The 19,162-nt window shown below is 39.9% G+C and overlaps 1 protein-coding gene across 50 annotated transcripts in view; it reads left to right on the top strand.

The window, feature by feature from the left end:
• MBTD1 (mbt domain containing 1) overlaps window positions 1-19,162 on the top strand; it is a 75,025-nt gene that overhangs the window by 42,063 nt on the left and 13,800 nt on the right. For all 50 annotated transcript variants that reach the window (XM_021067234.2, XM_084984869.1, XM_084984885.1 and 47 more), the window contains 9 exons: window positions 4,078-4,195; window positions 7,936-8,070; window positions 8,333-8,421; window positions 8,651-8,885; window positions 9,911-9,966; window positions 10,309-10,413; window positions 16,341-16,488; window positions 18,170-18,252; window positions 18,621-18,855. In XM_021067234.2, the coding sequence (XP_020922893.1) occupies window positions 4,078-4,195; window positions 7,936-8,070; window positions 8,333-8,421; window positions 8,651-8,885; window positions 9,911-9,966; window positions 10,309-10,413; window positions 16,341-16,488; window positions 18,170-18,252; window positions 18,621-18,855 (1,204 nt within the window). The remainder of the gene's footprint in view (window positions 1-4,077; window positions 4,196-7,935; window positions 8,071-8,332; window positions 8,422-8,650; window positions 8,886-9,910; window positions 9,967-10,308; window positions 10,414-16,340; window positions 16,489-18,169; window positions 18,253-18,620; window positions 18,856-19,162) is intronic.

The following is a 19,162-nucleotide window of genomic DNA, read 5'->3' as shown; positions in this document are numbered from 1 at the left end:
GATACTAGTCAGATTCGTTTACACTGAACCACAACGGGAACTCCCCAAAATCACTTGTTTTAAGGAAACCTTAAATAATCTAGGTTTATTTTCATTTAAATTATAGACTTTTATTAAATTATAGATTCAGTGGGTTTTTTTTTTTTGTATTATAGACTTTTATGGCTTGCAGATTTGTAACCACTGCTTCCTGTTTCTTTTTACATACACTAGCATTTCCTCATTCTTAATCTTTCTCTCACCCCAAGCATCCCATTTTCTTTTTCTCTTCTCTTTTCTTTTTTTTTTAGCACTGCACCCACAGCATATGGAAGTTCCCAGGCTAGGGGTCGAATTGGAACTGCAGCCACCAGCCTACGCCACAGCCACAGCAATGCCAGATCTAAGCCGTGTCTGCGACCTACACTGCAGCTCATGGCAACGCTGGATCCTTAACCCACTGAGCAAGGCCAGGGATCAAACCCGCATCCTCATGGGTACTAGTCAGGTTTGTTACCTCTGAGCCACACAGAAACTCCCCATTTTCCTTTTGTACTCTCCTTGTACTCCCCATCTCCCTGCTGACACTACCCTAAAGAATAGTTTCTGTTATCAAACCAAAAGGTGAGTGGACTTTCTGGAGACATGCGAAACAATTTTTTTTTTTTTTTTTTTTCTGTTTCTACTTCCTATCAATTCCAGCAAATAGTATTTAGGAGTTCTAATTTCTTTCTAGTTAATCTTTTATAATGTTTTCTCCCCTTTTTAGCCAAATAATAGTTTGTCTTTACTAGATGAACTTTAGTAATCATATGCCTACTAGTCAAAGTATTTCAGTGGTGGCTTTTTGTATATTCGCCAGATCATTATTGGGTTCAGTTCCTCTTGGTTACCTATGTGCACCTTCAAGGATAACCTCTGCCTGCTTAACGTCTTTGTCACTATTGAAGATTGAGTGTGATTATCAAAAGTTATAGGTGGTCAGCTCTATGGAGGGAAATCTGTATTTCTGTCATAAAGCATCGTGTACAGTGTGTCAGCCCTCTGAGAGTAAATAGTAGCCATCTGGGCTATTGGACTATCTGAGAATGTTCTTGAAGTACAGAAAAAAATAAGACATCCCACCCAGTTACTTTCCTATAGACAGACAGGTGGAGATTTTCATACATTTGCATTGGGGAGCCCTCAACATTTGGATTTGGCCGTGTCCTGCAGGACCTGATGACAGCTTACCTTGCAGGGAAGGAGAGTCGCTCCCACATAGCCCTCACGAGTGGTCCTGGAGCAGGAAGTGGTGAAGCAGATCTTCCTGGTTTGGGAGGAACCTGAGGTGGACCTCTCTCGTCCTGAGTCTGGAAGGTAAATTTGTTGTTACCTGTAAATTATGGTTCTGCTAGTTCATGCTATGCCAATCCAGACTTTCAGAGGTATCCCTCCTGCCAGCAAGAGAAGACAGATGACTTGGATGAAGATGGCTCTCAAGCCCTGGGTCATTTAGTCTTCCACACTTAAGAATATTCGTTTTAAGCAAAAGGGCAGATATATCTATGAAATTACTTTATTATTTCAACACATTGAGCACATACTATGCAATGACTGTGGTGCTCTTTTTTTGTTACTGGTTTTGTTTCTTCATTTTTCTTCTTAGAGTGAATCATATGGATTGGTTTAAGAGGGCCTAGCAGAACCACAACCTTACAGGCAAGAACAAATGTCACTTTCTGCTACTTTCTCCTATACCAATCCAGACTGTAGGGACCAAAACATAACATCCCCCACTAAAATGACCATTAACTTTATTTTTTAAGTTACACCTATTTTCCTTAATAAAATGTGACTAAAAGTTGTTTTCTCCAAACAATCGAAAAGATTTTTTAAAAGGTCAGTGTGACATTGTCATATTTAGCTCAAAAGGGAGTCAGTCCTATGTGCCAAATTCACTTAGCAGTGTGCTAACAAACCCGCAACTTGTCAGCATAACCATGCCTCTTCCTTCTCAATGAAGAAGAAAGCCCATTCCACAAGATTTGGCAGCCGAACAAAGAGGGATGGATATCCTACTTTAATGCATACATTTCACTGCATCTGTCTGCTCTAACTGGTTCATCCTCACAGAAATTAATACACAGTCTTTGTGTTGATACCCTATATTCTTTCCAGCCTCTCCTTTTCTGATCATATCTGCTGGCAATAGGGATGGCCCTACAGTCTAGAATGATATAGGGGGAGACAGCAGAACCTGAAGAGTCCATTCTTTCAATTTAAAAATAGCAGAAAAGGGTAGACCTAATGGATGTATTATTTTTTGCGCAGCTTAGGAAGATAGTTATGTGTATCCTTCCAGAATCACAAATAGTTGAGATAGGCCACTGTCTCCAGGTGACTGAAGAGTATTCTTTACTTGATACTTAAAGCAATAGCCATAAGTTGACTCTGTGTTTAGTATCCTAGTTCAGTATCATTTGACATTTTCTTCCTCTCCTTCAGAAATTCCATAAACTATTGAGAGCATAGGGGTTGAGTAATGTTTTAGGCAATCCTCCTGTGGGATTATCATCCACCAAAGTATGAGCAGCCTTGCATGGAAGACATGTGCCCAGTGTCTTGATGGACTAGTGTGTATTAACTCTTAGATATCTTTATTTACTCATCTTTGAGCTATTTGTCTTTTCCTGATCTGTTCATATTATCAGGCCTTTTATAACATTCCCTAATCTTTTTCTCTGTGGTCAAGGTTCTAAATTATGTTTAATAAAGAGCTCATTATCAGAGTTCCCCCATGGCTCAGCAGGTTAAGGATCCAGCAGTGTCACTGCTATGGCTCTGGTTACAGCTGTGGCACAGGTTCGATCCCTGGCCCAGGAATTTCTGCATGCCGCAGGCACAGCCAAAAAGCTGGTTATCAAGGGCTGTAGAGACTGATGTTGTAAGCATTTAAATTCCTAAATTTAGGAGTTCTCATTGTGGCTCAGCAATAACACACCCGACAAGTATCCATGAGGATGGAGGTTCGATCCCTAACCTCGCTCAGTTGGTTAAGGATCTGGTTTGCCATGAGCTGTGGTATAGGTTGCAGACACGGCTCGGATCCAGAGTTGCGATGGCTGTGGCATAAGCTGGCAACTACAGCTCCAATTCGACCCCTATCCTGGGAACTTCCATTTGCCACGGATACGGCCCTAAAAAGACAAAAAAAAAAAAGCTAAATTCACTTATTTGGTTTAATTAACCATTGCATAAACTCTTATTAATTGCAAATTACCTCAAATTTAAGAATTAAAATATAATAGAAGTTGTAACTTGGGAGCATATAACAGATTTTGGAAAACCCCTTCATGATATTTAATCATTTTCTGAATCCCCATCTTAATAGTTTGTGTGCAGACCATTTATTACCAGATCTAACATTGAAAATTTTCTCTTTGTTTATAGTAATTCTTGCAGAAGAAATTTTGAAATAATAAATTACTTAATTTACCATGGTATGATTCTTTAAAAACTCTTCAACTCCATCTTTTTAATAATTATCTGGTGCTTTTGCCATAGGTCTGTTTTAACAGACTGTAAATCTAGTCTATGAATTAACTTAAGTTGAAAATATAGGTAACTAATCTTCATTTCTCTGTGTCATTGGAAACCACATTGCTGACTGGAATTATCTTTCTTCTTGCTCTTTGAATAGATCTTTTAGAATTAGAGGTTAAGGTAAAGTACATTCATTTAGTTCATATTAAAAATAATGAATGTCTTAAGTCACTTTTTTCCTGTGATACCTATTATCAAGTTTGTGATTTGGCTTTTGCAAAAATTGGTACTCAAGTTTTGTATTAGGGGAATATTGAATTTTGAACTTGATGTGAATCTCTTCTGATACATGTGGCTTCTCTTGAACATCTCGAGCTTGTCCCTAACACCAGCTTTTTCCAAATAGGATTCTGTGAAAAAGGAAATAACAGTTACATTTTTAGAGAAAAATGAATGAATTAAATGATATTTTTAGTTTAATTTTTCCATGATTGATGGTAATGCTTGATTTTGAATGATGTATTTCAGGCTTTTATTTAATAAGATGATAATTTAATAATTTTTATATGACAGGCACCCATGGGGACCTGCTGGGGTGATATCTCAGAAAATGTGAGAGTAGAAGTTCCCAATACAGACTGCAGCCTACCTACCAAAGTCTTCTGGATTGCTGGAATTGTAAAATTAGCAGGTGAAAAGCATGCATAATAATTTACTAAAAACGTCAATTATATTTGTAACTTATAAGAAAACATGTTTGTAAATTTTCAAATATTGCCAAATAAGTATGATATAGGGCAGAAGTTAGCATTATTTTTTTCTATAAAGGACCATACAATAAATGGAATTCCCATTGTAGCTCAGCAGTAGTGAACCCAGCTAGTATCCATGAGGACATGGTTTGATCCCTGGCCCCACTCAGTGGATTAAAGATCCAGCATTGCCTTGAACTATGATGTAGTTCACAGACATGGCTTGGATCTGGTGTGGCTATGGCTGTGATATAAGCTGGCAGCTGCAGCTCCAACTCAACCCCTAGCCTAGGAATTTTCATATGCTGCAGGTGTGGCCCTAAAAAATTTTTTTAAATAAAATTTTTTTTTAAAGACCAGACAATAAATATTTTCAGCTTTATGGACAATAAAATCTCTGTCACAACATTTAACTCTACTGTCATAGCATAGAAGCAGCTTTAGCAATACATAAATGAATAGGCATGGCTGTGTTCTAGTAAAACTTTATTTATGGGCACTGATATTTGAATTGCATATAATTGTTACATATCATTATATTATTTTATCTGTTTATTTTCAACCATTTAAAAATGTAAAAGCCATACTTAGATGACAGACTGAAAAATAAAAGATAGCAGGCAGTAGGCCAGATCTGTGGGCCATATATAATTTACCAGCCCCTGGTAAGGGGAAGTACTTTGCATAGTAATAAAAAATTGAAGTACTAAAAAAAAGTTATATAATCCATAACATCGAAAGTAAGCTAGTGTTGACATTTTCATCAGTTTTGGGTACTGTCTTTTTCTTCATTCTCCACCTCTTCCATGTACCCTAGCCCTTATTATATTAGTGCTTATGAAGTAAACATATTAGGTATCCACTGTGTTAGACACTGGGCAGGTGACATGCAGACGTTTAAGATTTGGTTTTCTCTGCACCCTCACATCTGTTAAATATTGAATACCTTTGTGACAGAGGTGTTCAATGAGTGATGGGGTAGGATACTGTGGTACTGCGAAGAAGGAGTAGCTGCTCACTTAGTAGAAGTTGTCCTAAGATTACTAGAAGAGGTGTCTTACTCATCCTCATCTTTCTAGTCTTACATCCTGTCATCCTCCCCAAAACATCCTGCCTGTAGCTCCGGGTGTACTGCTGATAGACTTAATTTACCCAGAAAAATGATAATCTGTCTTCAATGTTTTCTATGTCCTTAAAGGATCTGAACGGTTAGGATTTATAGCTGTCGATGAGTTTCACCATACACTGCTTACCAGATTTTTTGTTGTTTCCCAACATAAATGATCTGTTCTCGTGAGATTAGTTTCCCTCCTCCCTCACATGGCATGTTCGGTCAGCTCCATGCCTTTTACTCACTCACAAAAAAAGTGTCCCATGCTCCCTTCTTACCATGTTTAACCCAGTTCAGTTCCTGTCTTTTCCTTGAAACATTTGCCCAGGTATATAAGCATTTTCTAAATAGTTATACTATTCTCTACACTTTAGTTTAAAACAGCAGTATATGGTTTCTGTCCTAGATGTTTAAGTCAGTTGCATTTAAAGAGATCTAGGGAGTTCCTATCGAGGTTCAGTGGTTAACAAACCCTACTAGTATCCATGAGGAATCGGGTTTGATCCCTTGCCTTGCTCAGTGGGTTAAGGATCTGGCATTGCCGTGAGCTGTGGCGTAGGTTGAAGGTGCGGCTCGGATCCCGAGTTGTTGTCCCTGTTGCATAGGCTCTGATTCGACCTCTAGCCTTGGGAATTCCATATGCCATGGGTATGGCCTTAAAAAGACCAAAAAAAAAAAAAAAAAGATCTAAATATCAGTGCATTTAATATCCAAGAATTTATTATCTTAGGTTTTACATTTGTATTTTATCTAACTGCAACATCTCATTTTAAGCTACTTTAATGACATCTTGGAAGTGAGCTTAATGTTCATGAGCCTAGAGCTCAGCAATAGTTAGTGGACTCATAAGTTGTTTTGTGAGTTACTGAATTTTAAAACTAAAGGTTTAAGACTGTGAACTTTCATCGTACATATTAACACATGAAAATGCTGACTCAGCATAGCTCCTGGCTGAAATAGAAGTTTATGGGGCGGGGGAGTTTCTTCTGTGACTCAGCGGTAATGAACCCGACTAGTATTCATGAGGAATCAGGTTCAATACCTGGGCTTGCTCAGTGGGTTAAGGATCTAGCATTGCCATGAGCTTGTAGTGAAGGTCGCAGATGTGGCTCAGATCCTACATTGTAGTGGCTGTGGAGTAGGCCAGCAGCTGCAGCTCTGATTAGACCCCAGCCTGGGAACTTCTGTATGCTACAGGTTTGACCCAAAAAAATAAATAAATAAAAGTTTATTGGGCCTTTTTATTGCACTAAAGACTTTAAATTAAACATTAATCTATTATCAATATAAGGTTTATTCAGTTATAAACAGTATACATCATATTCTGTTCTTTCCAGGAGATCAATCTTCCTGTTTTTTTACATATAGATTTTAAGTTATTTCACATATTTTTATTTGTGTTTATTGAACTTTTTTTTTTTTTTGGTCTTTTGTCTTTTTAGGGCTGCACCCGAGGCATATGGAGGTTTCCAGGCTAGGGGTCTAATCGGAGCCACAGCAAGGCGGGTTCTGAGCCGCGTCTGTGACCTACACCACAGCTCACAGCAACGCCAGATCCTTAACTCACTGAACAAGGCCAGGGATCAAACCCAAGTCCTCATGGATGCTAGTTGGGTTCGTTAACCACTGAGCCACAACAGGAACTCGTATTGAGCTTCTTCACCTAGCATTTTTAAATCTAATTTCCAAATAAACAAAACAAAAAAATTTACACTCTTGAAGAGGGCACATCCAAATTATCCAAGAATAATTTGGTCACTTGATCTACTGGATGAAGCAGTTTCTTTGAAATGTACTTTTTTTTTTTTCTTTTTGCCTTTGCTTTTTAGGGTCGCACTCAGGACATGTGGAGTTCCCACGCTAGGGGTCCCGTCGGAGCTGTAGCTGCTATCCTACTCCACAGCCCCAGCAACGCAGGATCCGAACTGCGTCTGTAACCTACACCACAGCTCACAGCAACACCAGACCCTTAACCCACTGAGTGAGGCCAGCAAATCAAATCTGAAACCTCGTGGTTCCTAGTCGGATTCATTTCCACTGTGCCACAACAGGAATTCCCTGAAATGTACTTTTAACTGGATTTCTGTGACTTAACAGGATTATACTAATTTACCATAATTTTCTTTATTTCCAAAACTACAACTTCTAGTAGAACTTTCCCACCCCTGTTTTCACTGAGAACTTCTTTCCTAGAATTTAAGTAACTGTGGGTAAAGTTGAAATATATTCAGAGGAGGAGGAGGCCATGCCCTGAAAACAGTTAAATGAGTTTAATTGCACTATCAAATAGTTACCAGTTTCATTCATACACCAGTAGTGGCAGCAGCCTCTGGGAACTTGTTAGAAGTGCAGATTCTGAGACTCACCAAGATCTACTAAATCAGAATCCTGGGGTTTGCGGCCCAGCCATCTGCCTGTTAACAAGCCCTGCACTTGAATCCATTGCAGGTGTTCACAACATCTGATGACCACTACCAGCAGCTATATCTGGTTTTATTTCATTTGGTTTTCTTATTATGAAAAGAAATAAGATTTGTTAATTGTTGGTGATTGATTTGTTGGTTTCAGGTTACAATGCCCTTTTAAGATATGAAGGATTTGAAAATGATTCTGGTCTGGACTTCTGGTGCAATATATGTGGTTCTGACATCCATCCAGTTGGTTGGTGTGCAGCCAGTGGAAAACCTCTTGTCCCTCCTAGAAGTGAGTAGCTTCTTTACCTTTACTGTAACCTAAATATATGCACTTTAATGAAATTTCATGCTTAGTCACAGTGAAGTGACTTAAAAATTAAAATAGTATTTTTTTGGTTTGCTAGCAAGACATATTTGCTTTCCCTATTTTTGTTACTCTTCTTCATAGCTGTAATTGCAGGAAAATTTGTTGCTTTTTTTTTTTTAACAAATAGCTTATGATGGAATTCTACTCTTTGCTAAAGTGTAACTGGTTATTTCTTTCATTTTAGCTATTCAGCATAAGTATACAAACTGGAAAGCTTTTCTAGTGAAACGACTTACTGGTGCCAAAACACTTCCTCCCGATTTCTCACAAAAGGTAAAGTCAGGATCTTAGAAAGGACTGAAGTGGCAAATAAAAGCTCTTAAAAAATGGAGTAACCTCACAATTTTTAAGGAATTGTTTTAATTTAGTGAGTCAGATGACCAATGTTAACTGTTGAATACACTCTATTTTTATAGTGCTGAAGATATTTTTATAGTATTGCAGTTATTTGTAGACCTTTGTCATGAATACCTAACAGCTTTTTTTCTGCTTTTGTTTCAAGGTTTCTGAGAGCATGCAGTATCCTTTCAAACCTTGCATGAGAGTAGAAGTGGTTGACAAGAGGCATTTGTGTCGAACACGGGTGGCAGTGGTGGAAAGTGTAATTGGAGGAAGATTAAGACTAGTGTATGAAGAGAGCGAAGATAGAACAGATGACTTCTGGTGCCATATGCACAGCCCATTAATCCATCATATTGGTTGGTCCCGAAGCATAGGCCATCGATTCAAAAGATCTGGTAAGCACCTGTCACAAGAACTCCTGTTGAAAATATCCTTGAGACTAAATTGTACTACTTAGTTATTTTTCTTTACGGAATAGAATAGATAAAAACTAGCATTCTAGTTACCTGGGCTGCTTATTCTACCTTAATTAGGGAAGCTTCACATCGGAATATTAATATCCTAACCAGTTCATTTATATTCCTTCCATTTCTGCCCAAGTAAAACAATAATGCACTTTTGGAGTTCTCTTGTGGCACAATGGATTAGGATCTGGTCTTGTCACTACTGTGGCTCAGGTTGCTGCTGTGGTGTGGGTTGGATCCCTGGCCTGGGAACTTACACATGCTGTGGCTGTGGCCAGGGGGGAAAAAAAAAAAAAGCTCTTTTGGTCACATTTGTTTTCTTACACATTTTCATCCAGCCCATTTGAAAGCTCTAAAGGTAGCCTTTCCCAGGAGTTCCCGTCATGGCTCAGCAGAAACAAATCTGACCAGTATGCGTGAGGATGCAGGTTCAATCCCTGGCCTCGCTCAGTGGGTTAAGGATCCAGCGTTGCCTCAAGCTGTGGTGTAGGTCGAAGACCCGGCTCGAATTCTGCATTGCTGTGACTGTGGCGTAGGCCAGCAGCTACGGCTCCCATTTGACCTGGGAACCTCCATGTGGCCCAGGTGCGGCCCTAAAAATACCAAAAAAAAATTAAGGTAGCTTTTCCCTTTCCATTCAATTTTAGTCAAAATAGCAAAGTTAAGACTAAGTTTAGTCTTAACTACTAAACACATTAAAACATAATTCTAAAGTTGTAATTCTCCTAACAAGGGAATTTTCAGCACTCCAGTTGGCTGACTGTATTTTGATAGCACATGTACTCTGAAGAGAGAAAGACTTTTAAAGAATATCATACACCATAAATGTAGAAGGCATGTATTCTCGCCATATTTTAGAGTATCTACATACCTTGTGAGTTTGAAACCTTCAAAGAAACGTGGTTTTTGGTCTTCTCACAAATGCTGACAGATTAGTATGTAACTTTTCCTTGTAGATATTACAAAGAAACAGGATGGACATTTTGATACACCACCACATTTATTTGCTAAGGTAAGAAAGTTTTTATAAGAACCCTCATTTATAAACTAGGTTTGAAAGAGGGTTGTGGGTTTTTTCCCTAATATTTTGGAAATCACAATTACATATGTTCACCTAAAAGGATTAAGACCTTATAATCCATATGTGTCACAATTATTGATTGTAACTATTCTTAAATTCTGTCTATTGCCTGAATTCTCTCTATTCCCTAATGGAAGTCTGAGTTATAATATTAGGTAGGTAGGAGAAGGCACTTGCTATTTTCATCTGGTAAATCTTTTCATATTGGTATTATTTTAATTACTAAAATGATAACACTTGTAATAGTAGATGTGCTTTCATGTAATTCTTTAGGTAAAAGAAGTAGACCAGACTGGGGAATGGTTCAAGGAAGGAATGAAATTGGAAGCTATAGACCCATTAAATCTTTCCACAATATGTGTTGCGACCATTAGAAAGGTAAGAGAATAGGTTGTAAAATATGGAAATGCAGTTTATCAGAGCTGGGTTTAAGGTAATAGGAGGAACCCCTAACATACTCATTTTGATATAAAATTTGTGCATCTGGGTCTTCACTGGGGAGAAGGTTACAGTCATTTCAAAATAAATTCGAATTCTTCGACGTTCCCTTGTGGGTCAGCGAGTTAAGGATCCAGCCTTGTCACTGCTGCTGCTCGCATCACTCTGTGGCTCAGGTTCGATCCCTGGCTGGCAGCTTCCACATGCCACAGGCACAGCCAAAAAACAAAAAAAAAAATTAAGCATTCCTGCTGTGGCGCAATGGGATGGGAGAAATCTCTACAGCTCCAGGACGCAGGTTGGATCCCCAGCCCAGCACAGTGGGTTAAAGGATTTGGTATTGCTGCAGCTGTGGCTTAGGTCTCAACTGCGGTGCAGGGAACTCCATGTGCCAGGGTGGGGCAAAAAAAGAAAAAAAAAAATTGAATTGTCTTATCAGAGGTTCTCTTTTTTTGTTTGTTTTTCTGTTTCGGGTTTGTTTGTTTGTTTGTTACTTAATCTGCTGCGCAGCAAAGGAACTCTACTGGCTTAAGGCTTTAAACTATGTTGAAATGCAAATCACAATTTAATTATATCTTTATGTAGATAGATGCTGGATCAACAGGCTGATTTTTTTTTTTTTAGTGTTTTGTTTTTTGTTTGTTTGTTTTTGGTCTTTTTAGGACTGCACTTGCAGCATATGGAAGTTCCCAGGCTAGGGGTCAAATCAGAGCTACAGCTGCCAGCCACAGCCACAGCCACAGCAGCTCAGGATTGAGCCGCATCTGTGACCTGTTCCCCAGCTCACAGCAACACCATATCCTTGACCCACTAAGCGAGGCCAGGATAGCCCAAGTCTATGTGGAAACTCATCAGATTCGTTTCTGCTGCACCACAATGGAAACTCCCAGAGGTTCTCTTTTTATATATCTTCTTGTCCAGATTGTCATCTTGAGTCTGCTGCCTTTATCTTATCAAAGTATGTTCTTAAGTTAGAGGAAGAATATTTTAAGTTACTTCCTGATCAAAGCTTCTGGTCTAATACAAAATTGTAACAAGGCCAAGTTTAGGATCAGTTTCCTGTGTTTCCATGTTGTGCTTTTTTCCCTGTTTTTCCTTTTTTTCTCTTTTTCCTATCTTCTGAAACTGCTTTTACAAAAAGGTGTAGAAGAGCGGTTCTCAATTCTCAGTAAGCATCAGAATCTCCTGGGACACTTAAAAAAATATCGTTAACTAGACCTCTTCCTCAACCCCACCCCACCCCCAATTCTGATTTAATCAGCCTGGTTTGGATTCCTAGCATTGGCATTTTTTAAATATTAATCTTTTTTAAGTTTTATTGAAGTATAGTTGAATAACAAAGTCCAGGTGATTCTCAAGTACAACCAGGGTTAAGAATTGTTGATCCAGGATTTCCCACTGTGGCTCAGCAGTTGAAGAACCCGACTAGTATCCATGAGGATACAGGTTCAATCCCTGGCCTCACTCAGTGAGTTAAGGATTCTATGTTGCCACAAGCTGTGGCGTAGGTTGCAGAGACGCAGCTTAGATCCAGCGTTGCTGTGGCATGGGCCAGCAGCTGCAGCTCCAATTGGACCCCTAGCCTGGGAACTTCCATATGCCTCAAGCGGCCCTAAAAAGACCAAAAAAAAAAAAAAAAAAAATCTGTTGATCCAACATCCATTTACATAAAGATATAATTAAATTGTGATTTGCATTTCAACATAATTTAAAGCCTTAAGCCAGTAGAGTTCCTTTGCTTCGCAGCAGGTTAAGTATCCAGTGTTTCACTGCTGTGACTCAGGTTGAATCCCTGGCCCAGGAACTTCTGCCTGCTGTGGGGGGGGGGAGCTTGGGGGGGAGACCTTAAGCCGAAAGAATTGAATTCTTTTTATAATTTTTATTTTTTCCGTTATAGCTGGCTTTAAAGCCGAAAGAATTTAAAACAGTTATGATAGCAGCCACGTCACATGCACTTACTTGTGTTCAAGGTCACATAGCTAGACCAGACTGCCTCCTGGTCTCTTCACCTGACGAGGGATCAGAACCACCTGGTACTATTTAAAACATAGATCTCGGAGTTCCCACCATGGCGCAGCGGAAATGAATCCAACTAGGAACCATGAGGTTGCAGGTTCGATCCCTGGCCTTGCTCAGTGGGTTAAGGATCTAGCATCGCCATGAACTTTGGTGTAGATTTGAATCTGGTGTTGCTGTGGCTGTGCTGTAGGCTGGCAGCTATAGCTCCAATTCAACCCCTAGCCTAGGAACCTCCATGTGCCTTGCGTGCAGCCCTAAAAAAAGAACAAAAAAAAAAGGAGAAGAAAATACTTAATGAATTCTTGCCATGCTGGGTTTGGTTTGGATTCTTATAGAACAAGATGAGGCATATAAAAGTAAGTTAACACCTAAGGTCAACTATGATTTTAGAAAGGCACAAGTACTGTTGGAAATCAGATAAAGAAGAGGTTGGAGGAATCAAGGAAAGCTTTATGGAAGAGAGGGCATCTGAATCGTCTTGAGTAATTGGGGGGGGGGGGGGATGGGCCAAGCAGAGATGCAGGAGGAAACTGTGCCCTGGAAAGAGAATATGTACAGTAGCATCAGGACTGGAATGTACAGGCCATGCTTAGGCAATGGGGAGTGTTTCACACAAAACCAAACTAGTTGATTTGAGGAGTTCCTGTCGTGGCATAGTGGAAACAAATCCGACCAGGAACCATGAGGTTGTGGGTTCAATCCCTGGCCTTGCTCAGTGGGTTAAGGATCCAGTTTTGCCATGAGCTGTGGTGTAGGTCGCAGACGAATCTCAGATATGGTGTTGCTGTGGCTGTGGTGTAGGCCAACAGCTGTAACTCCAATTCAACCCCTAGCCTGCAAACCTCCATATGCCACAGCCCTAAAAAGCAAGAAAATAAAATAAAAAAAAAAAACAAGTTGCTTTGAATATTCTGGGCCAGGCTTTTTGTTTCTAAGGAACAGAAACCCACTCAAATGAGCTCTAGGAAAGGTACTAAGGGTGCAGTGGCACTCCCACAGATGTGCAAGGACACAGGGATGAGACCTGGAAAGGCATAAAATTGGTGCTTCTCTCCACTTTTTAGGGTCCCCTTTGTTCTTTCGCTGCTCTTCATCTCTGCCACTGTTCTTTCACTCTGCCTCAATCGGTGTCCTGCTCGCTCAAGCCACCTGTGATAGCCCCTAGCTCTGTCTGTACCACATAGCCTTGCAGTCCAGTTCCAGCGCATGACTTGACTGCAGTCTCTGTGTCTGTTAATTCTGATTCCTCAGAGAAAATCTACACTGAGCCCAGCTTTTGGCTTGGCCCTCTGAAGATTAGATACTAGTCTTTGATCTAGTCAGCTTATTTAGAAAGGGAGTAAAGAATCTCATGTGAATCTAAGACCTCGTATCCAGAGGTCTTAGAACTGTTACAGTTAAAGGGAAAGTTAGTGTACATATCCATTATGGTCGAAATAACTAGGAGAAAGGAACTTGCAGGCAGAGGCAAAAGATGATGTGGAATTAGATTGTGCAGTTTTGTAATGCTTAATCTGGCTATCTGAGCTTTCTTTTCTTCTTTTTCTTTTCTTTTTCTTTTTTTTTTTTTTTTTTTTTTTTTTTTGTCTTTTTGCCTTTTCTAGGGCCGCTCCTGCAGCATATGGAGGTTCCCAGGCTAGGGGTCTAATTGGAGCTGTAGCCGCTAGAGCCACAGCAACACAGGATCCAAGCCACATCTGCGACCTACACCACAGCCCACAGCAACGCCAGATCCTCAACCCACTGAGCAAGGCCAAGGACCAAACCTGCAACCTCATGGTTCCTAGTCGGATTTGTTAACCACTGCGCCACGATGGGAACTCCATGTCTGAGCTTTCTTTAGTGAACAGGATAAGTTGGTAAAGGTTTTCTGCTCATACCAAAAGGAAGTTTAACTGGGTAAGAGGGGAAATGTCCATAGAGGAAGGCTGAAAGCCGTGGTATCAAACAACATAGTGGAGAGAGAGTTAATGGCAAGGATAAAGGGACTGAATGTTTGGGGAGAGCATTAGGGACCCCATGATTGATTGCCTGTGAAAGGAGCAGGAGAAGGCATTGTTGGGTTGGTGCCCTGTACTAACTCTCAGTATGTTCAGCATGCAGGTCAAGTACAGGCCTGGGACACTGAAAAAGTGACAAACTCATCATAAAACTTGAGGAATTGGAGTTCCCGTCGTGGCTCAGCAGTTAACAAACCCAGCTAGCATCCAAGAGGACATGGGTTCAATCCCTGGCCTCGCTCAGTGGGTTAAGGATCCGTCATGAGCTGTGGTATAGGTTGCAAATGTGGCTTGGAGCCTGCATTGCTGCGGCTCTCTGGCGTAGACCGGTGGCTACAGCTCCAATTCAGCCCCTAGCCTGGGAACCTCCATATGCTTCGGGTGTGGCCGTAAAAAGACAAAAAAAAAAAAAAAACTTGAGGAATTGTTGGCATAAAAGTCACTCATTGAAGCATTGGGTGTGGACTAAAAGAAAAGGAGTAAAATCAGAAATAAGGATGTAAGGTGAAAGAGTAGCCACCAAAACAGTGTGAAAGGAATGAACAGAGAAGTGAAAAGGTGGATGGGTATACTATAATGAGAGTCTGGGAGAAAATGTTTCAAAAAATTGAGGTGTTCCCTTTGTGGCTTAGCGGTAACGAATCCGACTAGTATACATGAGCACTCGGGTTCAATCCCTGGCCTCTCTCAGTGGGTTAAGGATCTGATGTTGCTGTGAGCTGTGTGTAGACACAGCTCAAATCCCGAGTGGCTATGGCTGTGGCTTAGGTCAGCAGCTGTAGCTCCGATTCGACTCCTGGCCTAGAAACTTCCATATGCCAGGGGTGCGGCCCTAAAAAGACAAAAAAAATTTTTTCTTTTTTGAGAACAGTATGTTATGGGATAGCTGCAGGGAGGCCAAAGTGTTGGGAGGAAAGGCACTGGATTTGACAAACTAGGAAGTAGTTGGTGAATTTAGTAGCTGAAAAGGGTAAGGACAGATGGCAGACTGCAACGAGTTACACTGTATACAACTTGAATTTGGTCTCTGGGTGAAGAGTATAAAGGAGTTCATTGTACTATTCTTATACCTGTTCTGTAAGTGTGAATGGTTTAAGTTTTTTTTTTTTTTTTTTTTTTTTCAAGCTCCACCTGTGACATATGGAAGTTCACAGACAAAGGATCAAATCTGAGCCTCGGCTGCATCCTGTGCCACAGCTGTGGCAATGCTGGATACTTAACACTGCACCACAACAGGAACTCCCAAAATAAAAGATATTTCCTGTAATGGGAATGGGGCGACAACAGAGCATAAGAGATGGTGTTTTAGGAGCAAGGTACCAATAATGATAGGACAAGATGGATAAGTTTGTCTTGAGGGGCAAAGAAAGGACCACTATTACAACAATCTGAGTGGCTAAAGGAAGGACTTGAGAGGCCCTCACATAGTTTTTGTCATAGTGGAGCACGATTATCCAGAGCATGAGACAGGTAAAGTTAGAGCTTGAGGAAGGTAGAAAAAGTTTGGGAAAACACCTTTATGTGATAAATCACAAGGAAATAAGTTATTTCTGAGTAAAATTTAAAGCTTAGCCGAGACTAGGTACTTAAATTATAAACAGCAGACAGCCTTAGCCATTGACAGAGACACTGTTCTCCCTAGACTTCTGAAATCACTTCTGTGCAGCCATGCTTTAGTTTCTGGTACACTCTAAAATGTACACAGATTTTTTTCATTACAATTCCAGTTATTTAACAAAATTCAGTGAAGAAGCATTTTTAACTTTTAAGAGATCTTTATGTAATAGATTTTTCCTTTTTGGTTAGTGATACTAATATTAAATACTTGGAATTTTTTTCATTTAAAAGGTGCTGGCTGATGGATTCCTGATGATTGGGATCGATGGCTCAGAAGCAGCAGATGGTTCTGACTGGTTCTGTTATCATGCAACCTCCCCTTCTATTTTCCCTGTTGGTTTCTGTGAAATTAACATGATTGAACTTACTCCACCCAGAGGTACTTCTTCCTAATATATACACTGAGTTTTCATCCTTGCTTTTTACATGGTACCTGTTAACATTTACCACAGCTCTAGATTTCCTGCTGTATGAAAATAAGAGTATATGTGTATATATATATATAAACACACACAAGATCTGTTGGGTGCTCTGAAAACATAACGAACTGTATCCTAACTAGCTTTAATAATTGGTATAATTGGTATAGAATCTTTTTCTGAGCATCTATACATTTTATAATATGAAATAATATTCTCAAGCCCTGTTGAGATGGTGATTTAGGCTCCAAAGTCTGTTGTACACATAAACTTTTTTTAAAAAATACATACTTTAGGGAGTTCCCGTCGTGGCGCAGTGGTTAACGAATCCGACTAGGAACCATGAGGTCGCGGGTTCGGTCCCTGCCCTTGCTCAGTGGGTTAACGATCCGGCGTTGCCGTGAGCTGTGGTGTAGGTTGCAGACGCGGCTCGGATCCCGAGTTGCTGTGGCTCTGGCGTAGGCCGGTGGCTACAGCTCCGATTCAACCCCTAGCCTGGGAATCTCCATATGCCTCGGAAGCGGCCCAAGAGATAGCAACAACAACAAAAGACAAAAGACAAAAAAAAAAAAAGTACATACTTTAGGAGTCCCTGTTGTGGCGCAGCGAAAACAAATCCAACTAGGAACCATGAGGTTGCAGGTTCTATCCCTGGCCTCGATCGGTGAGTTAAGGATCTGGCATTGCCATGAGCTGTTGTGTAGGTCGCAGTTGTGGCTTGGATCTGGCGTTGCTGTGGCTCTGGCATAGACTGGTGGCTACAGCTCTGATTAGACCCCTAGCCTGCGAACCTCTATATGCTGTGGGTGCGGCCCCTAAAAAAAAAATAGATACTTTAGGCTGTTCCGTTGTGGCACAGTAGAAACAAGTCTTACTAGGAACCATGACGTTTCAGGTTCAATCCCTGGCCTCACTTAGTGGATTAAGGATCTGGTGTTGCTGTGAGCTGTGGTGTGGGTCGCAGGCGTGGCTCAGATCCCAAGTTGCTGTGGCTGTGGTGTAGACCAGCAGCTGTAGCTCTGATTAAACCCCTAGCCTGGGAAGCTCCATATGCTGTGGGTGTGGCCCTTAAAAAAAAAAAAAAAAACTTTAGCTTTTGAGGAAAAGCAAGTTTTCATCTTTGGATTACCATGTGACTTTTTAAAAGCAGGTATATGCTTAAATAGCTCTTATGGTTTAACCAATGACTTTCCTAATTTCAGTATCTGAGCCTTAGGTTTTTTTCTCTTTAAGAAATGGAGAAAAGCCAAAAGAGTGGACTATTAAAAAAAGAAAAAGTATTTGCCCAGCCTGTTTTCTTTCTTACAAAGAAAGAAAAATATTACTGAAAAGTGTTAAATGTTAGGCTCTTCTAATCCTAGGATTGAAAAAGCAGAAGTCTGTAGTTCTTACAGAGTGAGGAGGGGAGAGTCACTTTGGCATTAGAATAAGTGGGTACTTGTTTCTGTCTAGAAAAGAGGAAAATCCATATAACAAGGAGGAACTATCAAACTCTACAGCATCAGAGCACGATTCATATAACAGAGAGCTTGTCATATAACAAAATCTGTGATTGTAGTGTATACTAAATTACTTTACATCTGCATTTTAATATATGCTCATTTTAAAAGAACTGCTAGTTAAACTAGTTGTGTTTTTCAGGTTACACAAAACTTCCTTTTAAATGGTTTGACTACCTCAGGGAAACTGGCTCCATTGCAGCACCAGTAAAACTGTTTAATAAGGTAAATTTTAAATGATGCCTCACAAATGCAAATCAGTGTTGGTCAGAATGTCTTTGCCTTATGCTAGAATTCCTAAGATTAATATGAACATATAATAGTAAAACAATGCTAAGTATTTTCTTTACATAGGACTTTAAGGTTGTTTCCAGATTTTGTTTTATTTTTAATCTGAATAAAATAGGAATGAATACATTTCCTAAGTAGTGCTTAATATGCTTCAGCCTCATATGTTTCAATAATTAAAGAATTATTTCAGATTTTTTGGTCTAAATTGTCAATTGGTTGTGTTCTTTTTTTTTCTTCCTTAGTAATGGCGGATTATACATTCTTCTTTTCACCAGTGTTAATGTTTTGCTTCTCCACGTTAGGATGTTCCCAATCACGGATTTCGTGTAGGAATGAAATTAGAAGCAGTAGATCTCATGGAGCCACGATTAATATGTGTAGCCACAGTAACTCGAATTATTCATCGTCTCTTGAGGATACATTTTGATGGATGGGAAGAAGAATATGATCAGTGGGTAGACTGTGAGTCCCCTGACCTCTATCCTGTAGGGTGGTGTCAATTAACTGGATATCAGCTACAGCCTCCAGCATCACAGTGTAAGTTGGTATACAGAAAAGGTGTCCTTTTGTAAAAATCAGCAGTTCTCGGAGGACTATCTCACATAAATCATCTTGTGAGCTCACAGGACAAGAATATACCTAAGTCTGATTGGTTGCCAGGTAAGATCTTAAGACTCAACGACAATATCACAGAATCAGACCATGTGTTCCATGGCAGTGTGAACTCAGTAGTCAGTTACATAATGACTATAGAAACACAACATCAAGAGCACTCACCAAATTAAACTGTACTTATTTTAATGAGTTTAAAATTACAGGCTAATAAATTTTATGTTATTGGTGT

Source organism: Sus scrofa, chromosome 12 (genome assembly GCF_054392235.1).
Source record: "Sus scrofa isolate SSC_HxYL_T2T_F1_AM1 chromosome 12, Sscrofa_HxYL_maternal_Yorkshire_Landrace_v2.0, whole genome shotgun sequence".
Classification (NCBI taxonomy): Eukaryota; Metazoa; Chordata; class Mammalia; order Artiodactyla; family Suidae; genus Sus; species Sus scrofa.
Note: the sequence above shows the minus strand (reverse complement) of the source record. Positions and strands in the feature narration are given on the sequence as shown.